General features: G+C 39.2%; 3 protein-coding genes across 11 annotated transcripts; 2 read left to right on the top strand and 1 right to left on the bottom strand.

Moving 5' to 3' along the window:
• Positions 1-6: 6 nt before the first annotated feature.
• On the bottom strand, positions 7-6,992 carry LOC107263829 (rho GTPase-activating protein 39). Of its 9 annotated transcripts, none has more exons than XM_025080927.1 (11): positions 6,815-6,942; positions 6,423-6,724; positions 5,397-5,501; positions 4,846-4,984; positions 3,858-4,019; positions 2,675-3,773; positions 2,207-2,590; positions 1,888-2,076; positions 954-1,810; positions 427-870; positions 7-338 (listed from the first exon to the last, which is right to left on the bottom strand). In XM_025080927.1, the coding sequence occupies exons 2-11, from the start codon at positions 6,455-6,457 to the stop codon at positions 144-146; spliced, it is 3,609 nt and encodes a 1,202-aa protein (XP_024936695.1). In that variant the 5' UTR covers positions 6,458-6,724; positions 6,815-6,942; the 3' UTR covers positions 7-143. The 9 variants fall into 9 exon arrangements, with proteins under 9 accessions (XP_024936695.1, XP_015587399.1, XP_015587316.1 ...); XM_015731913.2 differs by lacking the exons at positions 6,423-6,724; positions 6,815-6,942 and adding exons at positions 5,646-5,713; positions 5,792-5,948; XM_015731830.2 differs by lacking the exon at positions 6,423-6,724 and having other exon boundaries at positions 6,856-6,992.
• A 150-nt stretch (positions 6,993-7,142) lies between these two features.
• Positions 7,143-9,092, top strand: LOC107264144 (ras-related protein Rab-18-B). The gene is made up of 4 exons (XM_015732119.1): positions 7,143-7,462; positions 7,591-7,708; positions 7,826-8,143; positions 8,214-9,092. Exons 1-4 carry the CDS (start codon positions 7,395-7,397, stop codon positions 8,373-8,375), a joined length of 666 nt encoding a protein of 221 aa, XP_015587605.1. The 5' UTR covers positions 7,143-7,394; the 3' UTR covers positions 8,376-9,092.
• Positions 9,093-9,201: 109 nt separating this feature from the next.
• Positions 9,202-11,945, top strand: LOC107264199. Its single transcript, XM_025081145.1, has 7 exons — positions 9,202-9,434; positions 9,499-9,820; positions 9,900-10,363; positions 10,421-10,710; positions 10,773-10,959; positions 11,048-11,421; positions 11,533-11,945. The coding sequence occupies exons 1-7, from the start codon at positions 9,273-9,275 to the stop codon at positions 11,720-11,722; spliced, it is 1,989 nt and encodes a 662-aa protein (XP_024936913.1). The 5' UTR covers positions 9,202-9,272; the 3' UTR covers positions 11,723-11,945.
• Positions 11,946-11,960: the final 15 nt, after the last annotated feature.

Raw genomic sequence — 11,960 nt, 5'->3', positions numbered from 1 at the left:
GGGGGGGGGGGGGCTATTATCGAGTAGTCTGGTGATCACGAACGAAAAGGATGATAGTTAAGAATAATAGTAGTAATAGTGACGAATATACAACTGGTTGATTTGGCATAATAGTCTAGAGCGTTCTAGCGACAACGGGATGGTCAGTGAAGATCGTCCACCCAAGCGGTATCCAGAGACTCTATTAGAGTGCGCACAAAAGCCATCTCCTTGCGGGCGTTTTCCAAGATGACTCTTGGATCCTGAGAGGTACATCTAAGAATATTCGGTGCCATCACCATCGCTAAGTTATTGGCATCCATCTTGGTCCGGGCGACGACCTCTGGCCTGGCAAAAATCTGTCAAGAAATATAGAGTGCGGTTAGGTAAGGTTTATGAGGAGTACAATGATACGAGAAATTGTCTATTGCATGAAAGATAGCCTACCTGAAGGAATCGCACCAGGTGAGAAAGTACCCGACGGTTGAGATCAGGAAGTCGATCAACGAGGGCAGCAACGCTTGCGGCGGACGCTTCTGCATCATCATGCCGCATCGAAACGCACTCCGTGTAAAAGGAGTCAGGAATTAAAGGTTCGTAGAGCTCACGAACCCAGAGTTTCAGAAGTGAAGCTGGAGCGTGGGCATCCTGGGATGCAGCAAGTATTGCGCCATCTTCAAACCTGTCCAAGCAAGATTTCAAGGCGCTGACTTCGTCGGCGTCGGCGGATACACGGAAGATACCCTCGGTCAATGTTCCACCACGTACTAGGACTTGACGCGTTAGTGTTGTCTGTACCCAAGGTAGCTCTCTCTGGGGAAACCGGTCACGTTGCAAAGCCATTACTTCAGAGAGCGTCGCGCCGAACATGGAGGCACGGAAGATTTGAATCTACAGATCAAGATTTGTGTTATTAAAATCCTGGTGATATCACGCCATCCTCATGGTCAAAGTTTTATTTTTTTTGTACTTACTCTAGCTTGATCTATGTCCTCGATGGTAGCTTTACGAGGCTGTCGCTTTCCATGAGCACCAATGCGCTGAAGACGCCGACAAGCGACAGTTGCGTAATGACTAACCTGGACGTGAATCGGCCATTTAGCCACTTCAGGAAATTGAAAATTAGGGTCTCGATGTCTATTCATATAGCCTTCTAGATATGGTTCGAAAGTAGCACTAGGTGGGACGAAGGCCAAACAAACGGCCATGAGTTCCCAGCCACGTCTCAAACTCTCCTTCCTGGGATTCTCAGTGGTCTGACGACATATTTGCACGTAGAGTTCATCGCGCAATGGGGGTTTGGTGAAAGCAGTATTAACGATATCCATAGCAACACCATCCAAGGTCATGCCCACATTGGCCTTCCGGTCACCCATATAAACTTGGACTAGTCTGAAGAGATTGCAGGCTTCTCTCTTTAACAATTTCTCACCATCGACGACCACAAGCATTGGCTGGGGAATAGGATCCTTGGACCAGCTCAGGATATCACGTACGCTGAACTTCTTACGGAAGAGCAACCTTAGTCCCTTAGGACGACCACAATTCAAATTGAGGTTATCCTGCGCGTATTTCTCGATATCGCCACCACCGGTACTGTCATCTCTACGTGCCTCGTCTAGATCCACAGTATCAACTCCAATTCCAGCACCAGTTCCTGACACTGCAGTTGAAGCAGGAAGTGACACCGGTCTAGTCACAACCAAATTTTCTCGTGGCTCCGTATGGGAAACTATAGTAGGCGGGGGCGGAGGTGTAACTTGCGGTCTCGTCAAAGTATCCGCAGTATTATAATATGTGGCCAATCCTGCGGTATCGTAATTCCCCAAGTCTACAACAAATCATTCAATATGCCTTCAGATGATTTACGACAAAAGTAAATTAATAATCAATAGGCCTTCTATTCACCTGCATAGTGATCCTCAAGATACTCCTGACTAGACGAATCACCCTGATTGCTAGCAGCTTCGTCATCAGCGAACTGATCGTCAGAGTCGTCATCAGCTCTGCCTCCAATTCCACCACCTCTGCCGCCTTCCTCATCCAGTGAATCGTCGCCTTCTTCCACTAACAAAGGATCTCCAAACTTGTAACAACCTACGTCAAAGATAAACACCAGATGGTCAATCGTCTGTACGAGATTATGCATGTGTTCCTTGACAGATGGGAACTTGTAATTAACATTATTTCCTAAGCATGCTCACACACAGATAATTTAATAGAATACCGGAGAGCTTCGCCTGCTGAATGATGTAATGCTGAAGAGGTAGCAGATGATCAGCGTCCACTAGAAGATTTCCATAAAAGGGAGATGGCGGTGGACTAGGATTCCCGTTGCTTCGTTTTTTCCCGTTATCACCATCAATGTTGCTTTCTAGGTCATCGCCAACAGCACTGTTACTACTGCTGTTGCTGCTGTTGCTGCTGGTGGTATTACTGCTGACTTGTTGTTGAGATTGCGGGTGAGTCTGACCCACCAGGTAACGTTCATGCATAGAATCATCGTCCCTGTCGCGTCTTCTGTTCTGTTGCTGCTGTTGCTGTTGAATCTTTTGCTGCTGTTTCTGTTGTTGCACAAAGCTGTAACTACGAGCTAGTGGCTGAGGAGGACCTATGGAAAATTACAAAATTCATAAAAAAAGTTCCTATCAGGATTTTAATTATATATAATTCTATGTTTTTTTTTTTCCCTTACAATCCAACGAGTTGTTGCAAGCTGTTGTTCTTCTGTAATCTCTTTCACGCTCTCTATCTCTCTCTCGGTCACGCTCTCTTTCGGATACCTCAAGACTCCTCTGCTTGGACACGTTACCAAGTACTGCTACTCCACGTACGAGACTCTTGGCTGGCTCGTTCCTCTCAGCTAACATGGCGCCATATTTTTCTCTAACATTTGCTTCGGAAAGCGACGCTGGGCATCCATGGTGCAGCCTACCGATACTACCAGCACCTTCCTGCTTATTGGCGTTTCGTGGGTGCATGGAACTTGGATAAAATGCTGCACTGTTAGTTTTGTCAAGACTATTAACACGTTCTCTATGATGTAGCTCCCGTTCGCGATCCCTGTGGTAGCGATTACCTGTCTCTACCAGGGAACCATATTTGTCACCCTGAGCTTTGTAACTGTGGCTTAGCTGCACTTCCGGTGGTCTATAGGGTGGCATTTCCTGTCTAAATGCTCTGGATTCTAGCATAGATTCTCTATAGGGTGAGGTGCTGGGCTCTGGCCCATAGGAACCCCTGTTACTCTCCCGACCATTTTTACTCTTCTCCATGTCCAAGTTTCCAATTCTGATTTCCCTCTGAGGTTCAGCGAACGTCTTCTTCTTAAACAAAGGAGTGCTCGTGGAGAGTGAGAGTCCCAAAGGCGGCGGCTCTGTAGACGGCAATGATTTCTGATTCTTCGCACTCTCGAGGGTACCACTCTTATGAGACCTGATCTCCAGGGTACCCGAGTGCTGGCGATGAGATGGCTGCGAAGGAACTGGTTGTTGCGGCTGGGCGGCTGATCGATGATGATGACGATGAGGAGAGTCCAGTAATCTGTAGCCAGTCGACTCCAAGGAAGTGCGACTGTGTGATACGGAACTGTCACTGGACCGTCCAGAATCCTGAGAATGATTATGATGACGACGGGTTGTTGGTTGTTCATGGTGCCTATGATGGTGCCTATTACTGTGGTGATGATGATGATGGTGATGGTGACGTCTAGTGGATGGCGACGGAGATGGTGGTGATGTCTGCAGGTCTACTCCTATAGCAGATGAACGTGGCTTGCATATTCCGCCAACTTGCTGCAATCCACAACGTGCAACAGCATTAATAATTGCTCCAGACGCAGCAAATGGTCAAGACAACCATTACTGTAATTTAATTACCAGCGTGGCAGCTAAGTTAGGATTCTCCTGGTGATTGAAACGCGGTGACCGGCCAACAGAGGGTGTCTGAGTTTGTGTTGAGACAGTCTCCTTCTTCCTGGGCTCGTTCCCTCTTTGCGCATCGCTACAACCCCCAGCTGGTTCTGTATTCTGCTTTAACGTCTACAAGCAATTTTAATGATACTTAAAACAAAATTTTTCTCATTTTTACCTGATATGCATAATCAGAGAAAATCTCGAGCACTTTTCTTTCATAGAAATTCAAAAGAGACAACGTACATTGTAGATTATACATCTTGACATTAATATAATATAAACTGAAACTGAGTTATGCTATGGAAGGACGTGAGAAGTTCCGATAAGAAAAAAATATGCTGTAAGAAGCTGTACAACAAACAGACCAAAAAATAATGAGGTCAGACGTGTAGGAATGGTTGAATAGCGTACTGACATAGGAAAACAATCTAGAGATCTATTTGAAGATCTTTCAGGAAGCGAATAGCGAATGACACCATCGTTAAGAAATATTTGCACAACAACTTCAAGTTTAACGGAGGTTTCACATATTGCCGCAGGGCTTTCTCTCCGGGAAGCAGATGGCGCTTTAACCCGTAAACGCTTGTCATTCGGCGCTCCGCATTCCGTCAGCCTTAAGGAGCGAGCGTAAACGCCAAGTGTAAGTCTACGACGTAGTCCTGAGTTTTTGTAGCTGATGGTACAGCATAATATAAACCAGAGTTTTTTCTCCCAACTACAAACTTCTATTTATAGCTAAGAAGAGAGCTCACTGCTAGCAAAGTTGTTCTACCCACTATATGCACCATGAGCAATGGTATGCATTCTTTATTGCCCCCACAAATCACAAAATAAAGGATGGCCACTCACAATAGAGTATGACTGACTATAATTAAGCCTTAAATTTATAAAATGGTTATTGGTCTTTCTGATGCATATATGGTATCCTAGGAAGACAACATTAAACACTTACCTGTAGCTTTGCTAATGGTATGATGTCACAATCGGTTGGTCGATGCCAGACAGTCTTCTGAGAAGTTGCATTGTAATAGTAGAATCGTGAAGTATTTTGATCAAACAGCTCCCACCACTGATTATTATCTGTTTTTTTCCTATAATCATTCATATGTAAAATTAGTTTCCAATTTGCACTCAACTTTCTACATTAACTATATATTCATGCACCAGATTTTTTATTCTGTACAGGCAGAAGTGTGCTGATATAAGATTATGCTATGGGACTCACTTTAGAAATTGATTTACTTGTTTTTTTATTCATAATAATCAATAAGTTTGAAAGGAAAGAGAAATAGCAGAAAGTCTCAGTAAGCTACCTGGATTTCTAAGAGGAAGTCTTAAGAGAGAAAATCCAGTCATTGAGGTTTTAGACTGTAAAAAGAAAACTTTAAAATGACAACTTTCTCCATACTGATTGTACTTTACTCTAACTGCAAGATGTATCTATTGTATCAAGTACAAAATAAAGATCATATTAAAGACAAAGTGAAATATTGTTGAACTTACACAGGCACACCTGGTGGTGGGTCCCAGACACATTCTCCAGTTGTCAAATTAGCATACATATGCTCCTTGGTTCGAGGCTCTATAATTTCCACCCATTCCATTCTGCTGCAATAATAAATATACAAAACCAACTAAATTCCAAAAATGCATAAAATATAACTCACTATATAAAAATCTTAAAACTCCTAATTCCTCATTCATCTGCAAGCATGAAGAAACTTCTCATCGCTCTCTAAGGCGTTAACTTACATCTAAAGTAGATAAGACGATAGTAAAGGATCTAGTGTCATGAATCTTCCATTGTGCCTGGATAAGAGCTACACCGATGATAAGAAAAATAAAATAGATGCATCACAAGCAAACAATAAATCTCACAGCAAGACATTTTAAATTACCCTTGTATCACGTCACGACCCAAAGTTCTCGGTCATTCTCACTTATGTGGTAACCAGAGATGAAGTAAAAGAAACGAAAAGCAAGAACAAAAAAATTTACGATAAATCTGAATAACCTTAAGAAACGTCAAAATAGAATAAAGAAATTTCGTGCCCGTACGTGCCTGTTGCGAATTGTGTATTCGAAAATGGAATTAAAATCTAGGAGTGTTCGCATGCTAAAAAGAGGGAGTTCGCCCCCACCGCCGTGGCTGTAATTGATAGGAATGCTGGCCGCAAGAAGACAGGGAAGTGGCTGATGTCATGCAGGCGATTCAATTGGTTGAAATGAACCGCGGAAACTTATCCACTAGACCGATGAGGAGGCTAATATATTCAGGGAAGTCTGGCTACAATAACAATAATTGATAAAAGTTATGGAATACTGTATCTATATAGGAAGTACCGAGTAAAAGGTCCCACCCATTCGTGTCCTATAGCCCTAGTAAATACTTGTCAGAGAGTCTTAGTGTGATACCGGAATATCTTTTTTTGAAACATTTTTCATGCATTACGATATGTATTCTTAATCTAGGATAAGTGAAAAATGAACTATCTCCATGATATCGGCGCTGTGAACTATCGTACTCACTACCGTGTCCGTGTACTATCATGCACTCGGTACATCGTAAGCAGTAGGTAATCCTGCTGCCCCTTGCCAAATCGCAGGATCAGCCCTACCTGTCCGATGCCATTTCGGCTGTCTTTCACTGTCCGCAATCCACTTCACGTCACCTCGTGCGAGCCACCTCGAGCGCGCACTTCACTTTAATAATGACAGTGACACTTCTATGTCGCAGCGTTCCATTTCCGCGAGCACAACGGACCGCAAACCCTTCGTGGTAGCTTCGCGCAAGAATCACTGGCGGCCATCTTCCCTCCTATAGCGATCCCCTATAACCACCTCTATTCTATCTAAACCTCCTCTTTTATCTTTATCTCTTAATTACTTGGCACACTTGCGTGTACTGTAGCACTACTTACTATACTTGCTGAATGATAGTCATTGACAATGACTTAGTTACCTGATGGTAATGAATTTTAATCGGCACGATTAGAGTCACGGTTTACAGAGTTTTCACTGTTCGTTTTAGCAGTTTCTCGGTATTTTTCATGAAGTAACACTTAATTCTTTTGAATTGTTTGTGTACGCGGTGCGAGGTTATAGAAGAATTGTGAAATTAATTGACTAGTTTTAAAGTAATGACTAAGAATTGAAACCAGGGAGAAATGTCATCGTTTGACGTTTGATGCTCAGATGTTAGGGTTGTAGGTTAAGAACAGTGGAGACATCTACCCTCATCTTGATCACGTTATAGCGACACTTATGGGGATGTAATGAATGTGTCATATGCAGAATTACATGACGCAGTTACTTCTGATTTTCTTGATTATTTGTGTCTAATTCGTCGTCGAAATTACGTTGGACTACGAGGATTTTTCTGATATTTTCTACGCTCGTGGACTGTGAACGCCAGCTTTTGAAAATCCTTTTGAGAATTAAGGCTAAGTTTACAGTGTTACTCGAGAAAGACAAAAATAATTTGACGGTGGCAAATCAGTCATGGATCAGGATATTTTAACGACACTTAAACTCCTTATGATAGGAGAATCAAATGTTGGAAAATCCAGGTATAATTGTAATATTAATTATGTAAATGCTATTGTACATGTAGCATGATGGAAAGTTGTCCTCAATGTGAAAAGGTGATGGGTATTTATAGGTAACTGTGAATTTCACTCTTTATTTTTAATTATAGTATCCTATTGAGATTCACCGAGGATGAGTTTTATGAAAATATGCAAAGTACCGTAGGCATGGACTACAAAACAAAACAAGTCACAATCGATGGAAATACCGTTAAACTGGCTATTTGGGTTTGTTTCTTTTTAACATTCCTTAAGTGGCAGAATGATGCTATTTATAAGTTTTCTATTTTTACTTGAATTATTTCTACTGAAATTTACTTTGTAACTATATGGTATACCAAATAGGACACTGCAGGACAGGAACGGTTCCGGACCTTAACTCCTAGTTATTACAGAGATGGACAGGGTGCCATCCTAATGTATGATGTTACAGACAGAAATACTTTTATTAAACTCGAAACATGGCTTAATGAACTAAACACCTATTGTAACAAAACTGACATAGTAAAAATGGTTGTTGGGAACAAAATTGACTTACCAAATAGAGAGGTGAGCACGGAGGAAGGATTACAGTTTGCAAGAAGGCATCAGACTTTATACATAGAGAGCAGTGCAAAAACCGCAGATGGTGTCAAATGTTGTTTCGAAGAGCTTGTACAGAAGGTTCATATAAACCATCCTTCTTACAAGAATAAAAACTATAACACATTAATAACGAACTATAAAATTCTAGATTATACAGACACCTGGACTTTGGGATACACATTCATTAAGACTGCCTGGTAATGGAAACACAGGTGGTGCAAGACAGCGTATAGGTAAGAGAGGACTGCAACTAACAGATGATTATCAACCTCAAGAAGCTTACTCAAGTTGTTACTGCAGTTTAGTTTAACGTTCTGTATATCTAAGAACGCTATTATCGTGACGATAACAGTAACCCAATATTGTCCTATGCCAATCTGAAAATTAGAAGAGATACCTGAAAGTAATCAGCTGCTACATATTCTGCTTCGGAGCACAGTTATAGTTGAAGCAAGAATAGTATAATTTTTTGTATCCATCACGGTACTAATTTAATAATACGCAATAGTTTGCTTCTAATTCTCGGACTATAATTATTTATGAGGCACTATATTTGTTATAGGGAATGTCTTAAAATAAAGGTGAGATTTCGTGTAAATACGTCGTACATACAGCCGTCAAGAATAATATATTAATAATTGATAGTGTAGCCAATAGTTCATGGTGCAGTTGTAACTTTATATCCACATATTGTATGTGTTGACTATATCAAGTTATCAAATGAATCTTTTTTTAATTCAATCTTTATTTTACTCTGTCGCACAGCCCAATCAGACAATGTATATTCTTGTACATACAAGAAATTTTCTGTATCACCAATAATACCCATATGCTATGAAAGTTTGTCGTAAATTCTTTCAAGCGAAGGACTTTCGAATGATTTTTGGTAATAAATCACCCCGTTACTATTACATTCTGCAAACTGTGGATGCAAAAGTGGTAATGATTTGCTATATATAAATTTAAGTAATATATACTGCATTCTTGTAAACGTGACTCTTTGTAAATAAAATATTCTTTGCATAAATTCAGATAATTTATTTAAAAAAGCTTCAACTAATTTATTAAAACAATTACTCATAAAACACTTGCCTGATTCATACGTAATTGAAACAAACGAATACATTCATCTCTATGGTCAAGTTTAAAAAGTTTAAAATTAGGTTCTGTGTTATTATGAAAGGAACCTTAACACGTCTTAAGAATTATGTTAGAAATAAATAAAATTCTTGCTCAAGCAACGAAAGAGAGTTATCCAAGAAAGAATTCCAATGAAGATATTTCCAAAATCCAAAGTCATTATGCTGAAGTATCTACTGATTGTGAAATATGTGCTATGCGATCCAAAGGTCATAAATCATTAAAAAAGGTATTACATTTTGATTATTTATATTTATATATGGAAAAACTTTCTAGAACTTTTTATTTTATAGGACAATGTTCAAGAATGCCAATCTCTGCCAGAAACTTTAAACATATATCAACGACCATACTCACCGATAGAAGATGAAAGAGTAAAAGTACATATCACCCTGACAAACAAGCGCGTCAAAGTATATGGAAAATGGGATAAAGATAAACTGATATTTTTATTAAGTGAAAGACTTTTACGAAGAGCTAGAGTAGAACCAGCTTATCTATATGATAAAATAACAATTGCGGAAGTAAAACCAATACTTTCAAGAACTCCATACGATCCTGTAATACACCGTGGAATATATAATGAAAAAGTATTAGAGGAACTGTACCAAAGTGGTAATTGATCATTGGCTTTATAGTAGAATCTTTAATTATTTTAATTTGTTCCAAAATATTTATAAATTAATTAATCCAGGCATGACAGAAATGGAGATAATAAGAGCCATGAAGTTCGGTTTACGGAATCTCACGGCAAGAGAACTGGATTACTTTAAACGTTTTAACGTAACATCTGAGATAATGAATTCTCGTAAGACCTGGACTCAGGATTTTGATGATCTACTATTCTTAAATCTAAAAGCCATCGGTTTAAAAAAATTTCAATGTCAGAGCATTGTCCTCCATGGAATTATTTCTCAAAATGAGTGTCGACTGGCGCAATTGGTATTAGGTGGGATCGATGTGCCAGGAATTCTCAGCTGGCAAGGAGCAGTAATTTCTATTTCCCCGAGGATGATCCAATTTCTGAAAAGACTAGGTATAGAGGATGACATTCTGCAGTTAATCGTACAGAAAGGAATAGATGAAGAGACATTAGAGATGCTAAAGGATCTTGGATATGTAGAGACTGAACGAGATGTGCATCCTGGCATGGAGGAGGTTCTGTCCACACTTGTATTATTATTCAGTAACAAATATTATTAATTATTTTTCTAGGTAGTAACGTGCGAATGTAGTCTAACTATCATAGAATCAGTACAGAAGAATAATAGTCTGATGACTTTAGACTCTATGATAGGATCAGACATTAGTGAGATAACTTGTGAAACTCTTTCTACAAAAAACGGCCGTATGTGCTTTAATAACAGTGCATCGAGTGAAACAAATTCAACAGATCTAAATATTATGGCATTTTTTCAACAACCAATCTGTCCTTGCCATATGCATCCACAGAGAGGAAAGGAAACTCCCTCGGAATTGATAGCCCAAAGAAATGATTACTTAAGGTTCTTGATTTTCGTATTATATGAAATACGATTTCAGTTTATCAGAAAAAATCATCTTTTAGACAGAACGTAATGGTACCATTAGTATGGGCAATGAGTAAAGCTTTACAGTACAGACCATCAGATCCGAAGCATTACATTGCTTATAAATTATTGAGTTGGAAGTATGGAAATGTATCAAAAGCAGAAATGGAAGATGTTCGAAATTTAGTGATTACTGCTACAATAGATAAGGACAAACAGCTTATTGTAAAATTGATTATTTTTTTCGAATGCATTTCTCAAATTTTAATATACAATCATTCCCTAAGTCATTTAAAAATTTGTATTTTCTAAGAAACATAAGCGCATCGAGGAGGAACTTGAGTTAGAGGCTTATAAAGAAGCCCTGAAAAATATTCCCTGCAAACCTTGTTCACAAAGTCAACAATTGCACCGTATTAAGAGAGGTTGCTGGAAATGTATTAAGAAATGGATTCCAAAATACAGACCTTGTGAATTACCAGAAGACTGCAGTTCCTGCGAGGTGGATTTGTCTGATTTTTTAAAATCAAACACCACCTCGTTCTCTTCCTATGATTCATCCATACCTGACATCCCAATTCCATCGCAAGAGAAAATTTACTCTGAATTGGTACAGACTGACAAGAACATAGAAAAAGAATTAGAATGCGTGGAGGGTCAGGGAAATATTGAAACTGTTTCCTTCAGGTAGACTAAATATATTTACTGATTTAAATAAGCATTGAAAAAATCAATCTTTGCTAACGATTTCATTGGATAACTATAATTCATACCGACCTTACTGTTCTATATTCTCAGTGAATGCAATATTCATAAGGAAGCTGAAGAAGTGCCACAAGAATCCAGTCAATCAGCATGCTGTCCCTGGAGATGTGATTTACCAATACCAGATCACTATACAGAAAAATCATCAAAACTAATGAAAGAGTTGTCAAGAAATAAATCCAATACAACTGTTCAGAAATCTATAGGAATAGAAGAAAAATGACTGAATAGAAAAAAAGTAAAATTTGTATTGATGAATAGTCTCTTGGATGATTTCGTAAAAAATTCTTTATTTGGTAATCAGATTCGTACATTTGTCGTATGTTTTATTTATCATTCTTTCTCTTTCTTTTTTTCTGAATATCTTAGTGCACCATTTGGCACCAAACACGATAAACTGAACGGAATGAAAGAATGTCGGACATTATATTTAAAGGATATTCTCAAACATCCTGGCAGTG

This window comes from Cephus cinctus, unplaced genomic scaffold, assembly GCF_000341935.2.
Source record: "Cephus cinctus unplaced genomic scaffold, Ccin1 Ccin1_contig_4050717, whole genome shotgun sequence".
NCBI classification, from domain to species: Eukaryota; Metazoa; Arthropoda; class Insecta; order Hymenoptera; family Cephidae; genus Cephus; species Cephus cinctus.
The sequence above is the reverse complement of the archived record's forward strand: the minus strand, read 5'-3'. Positions and strand labels throughout refer to the sequence as shown.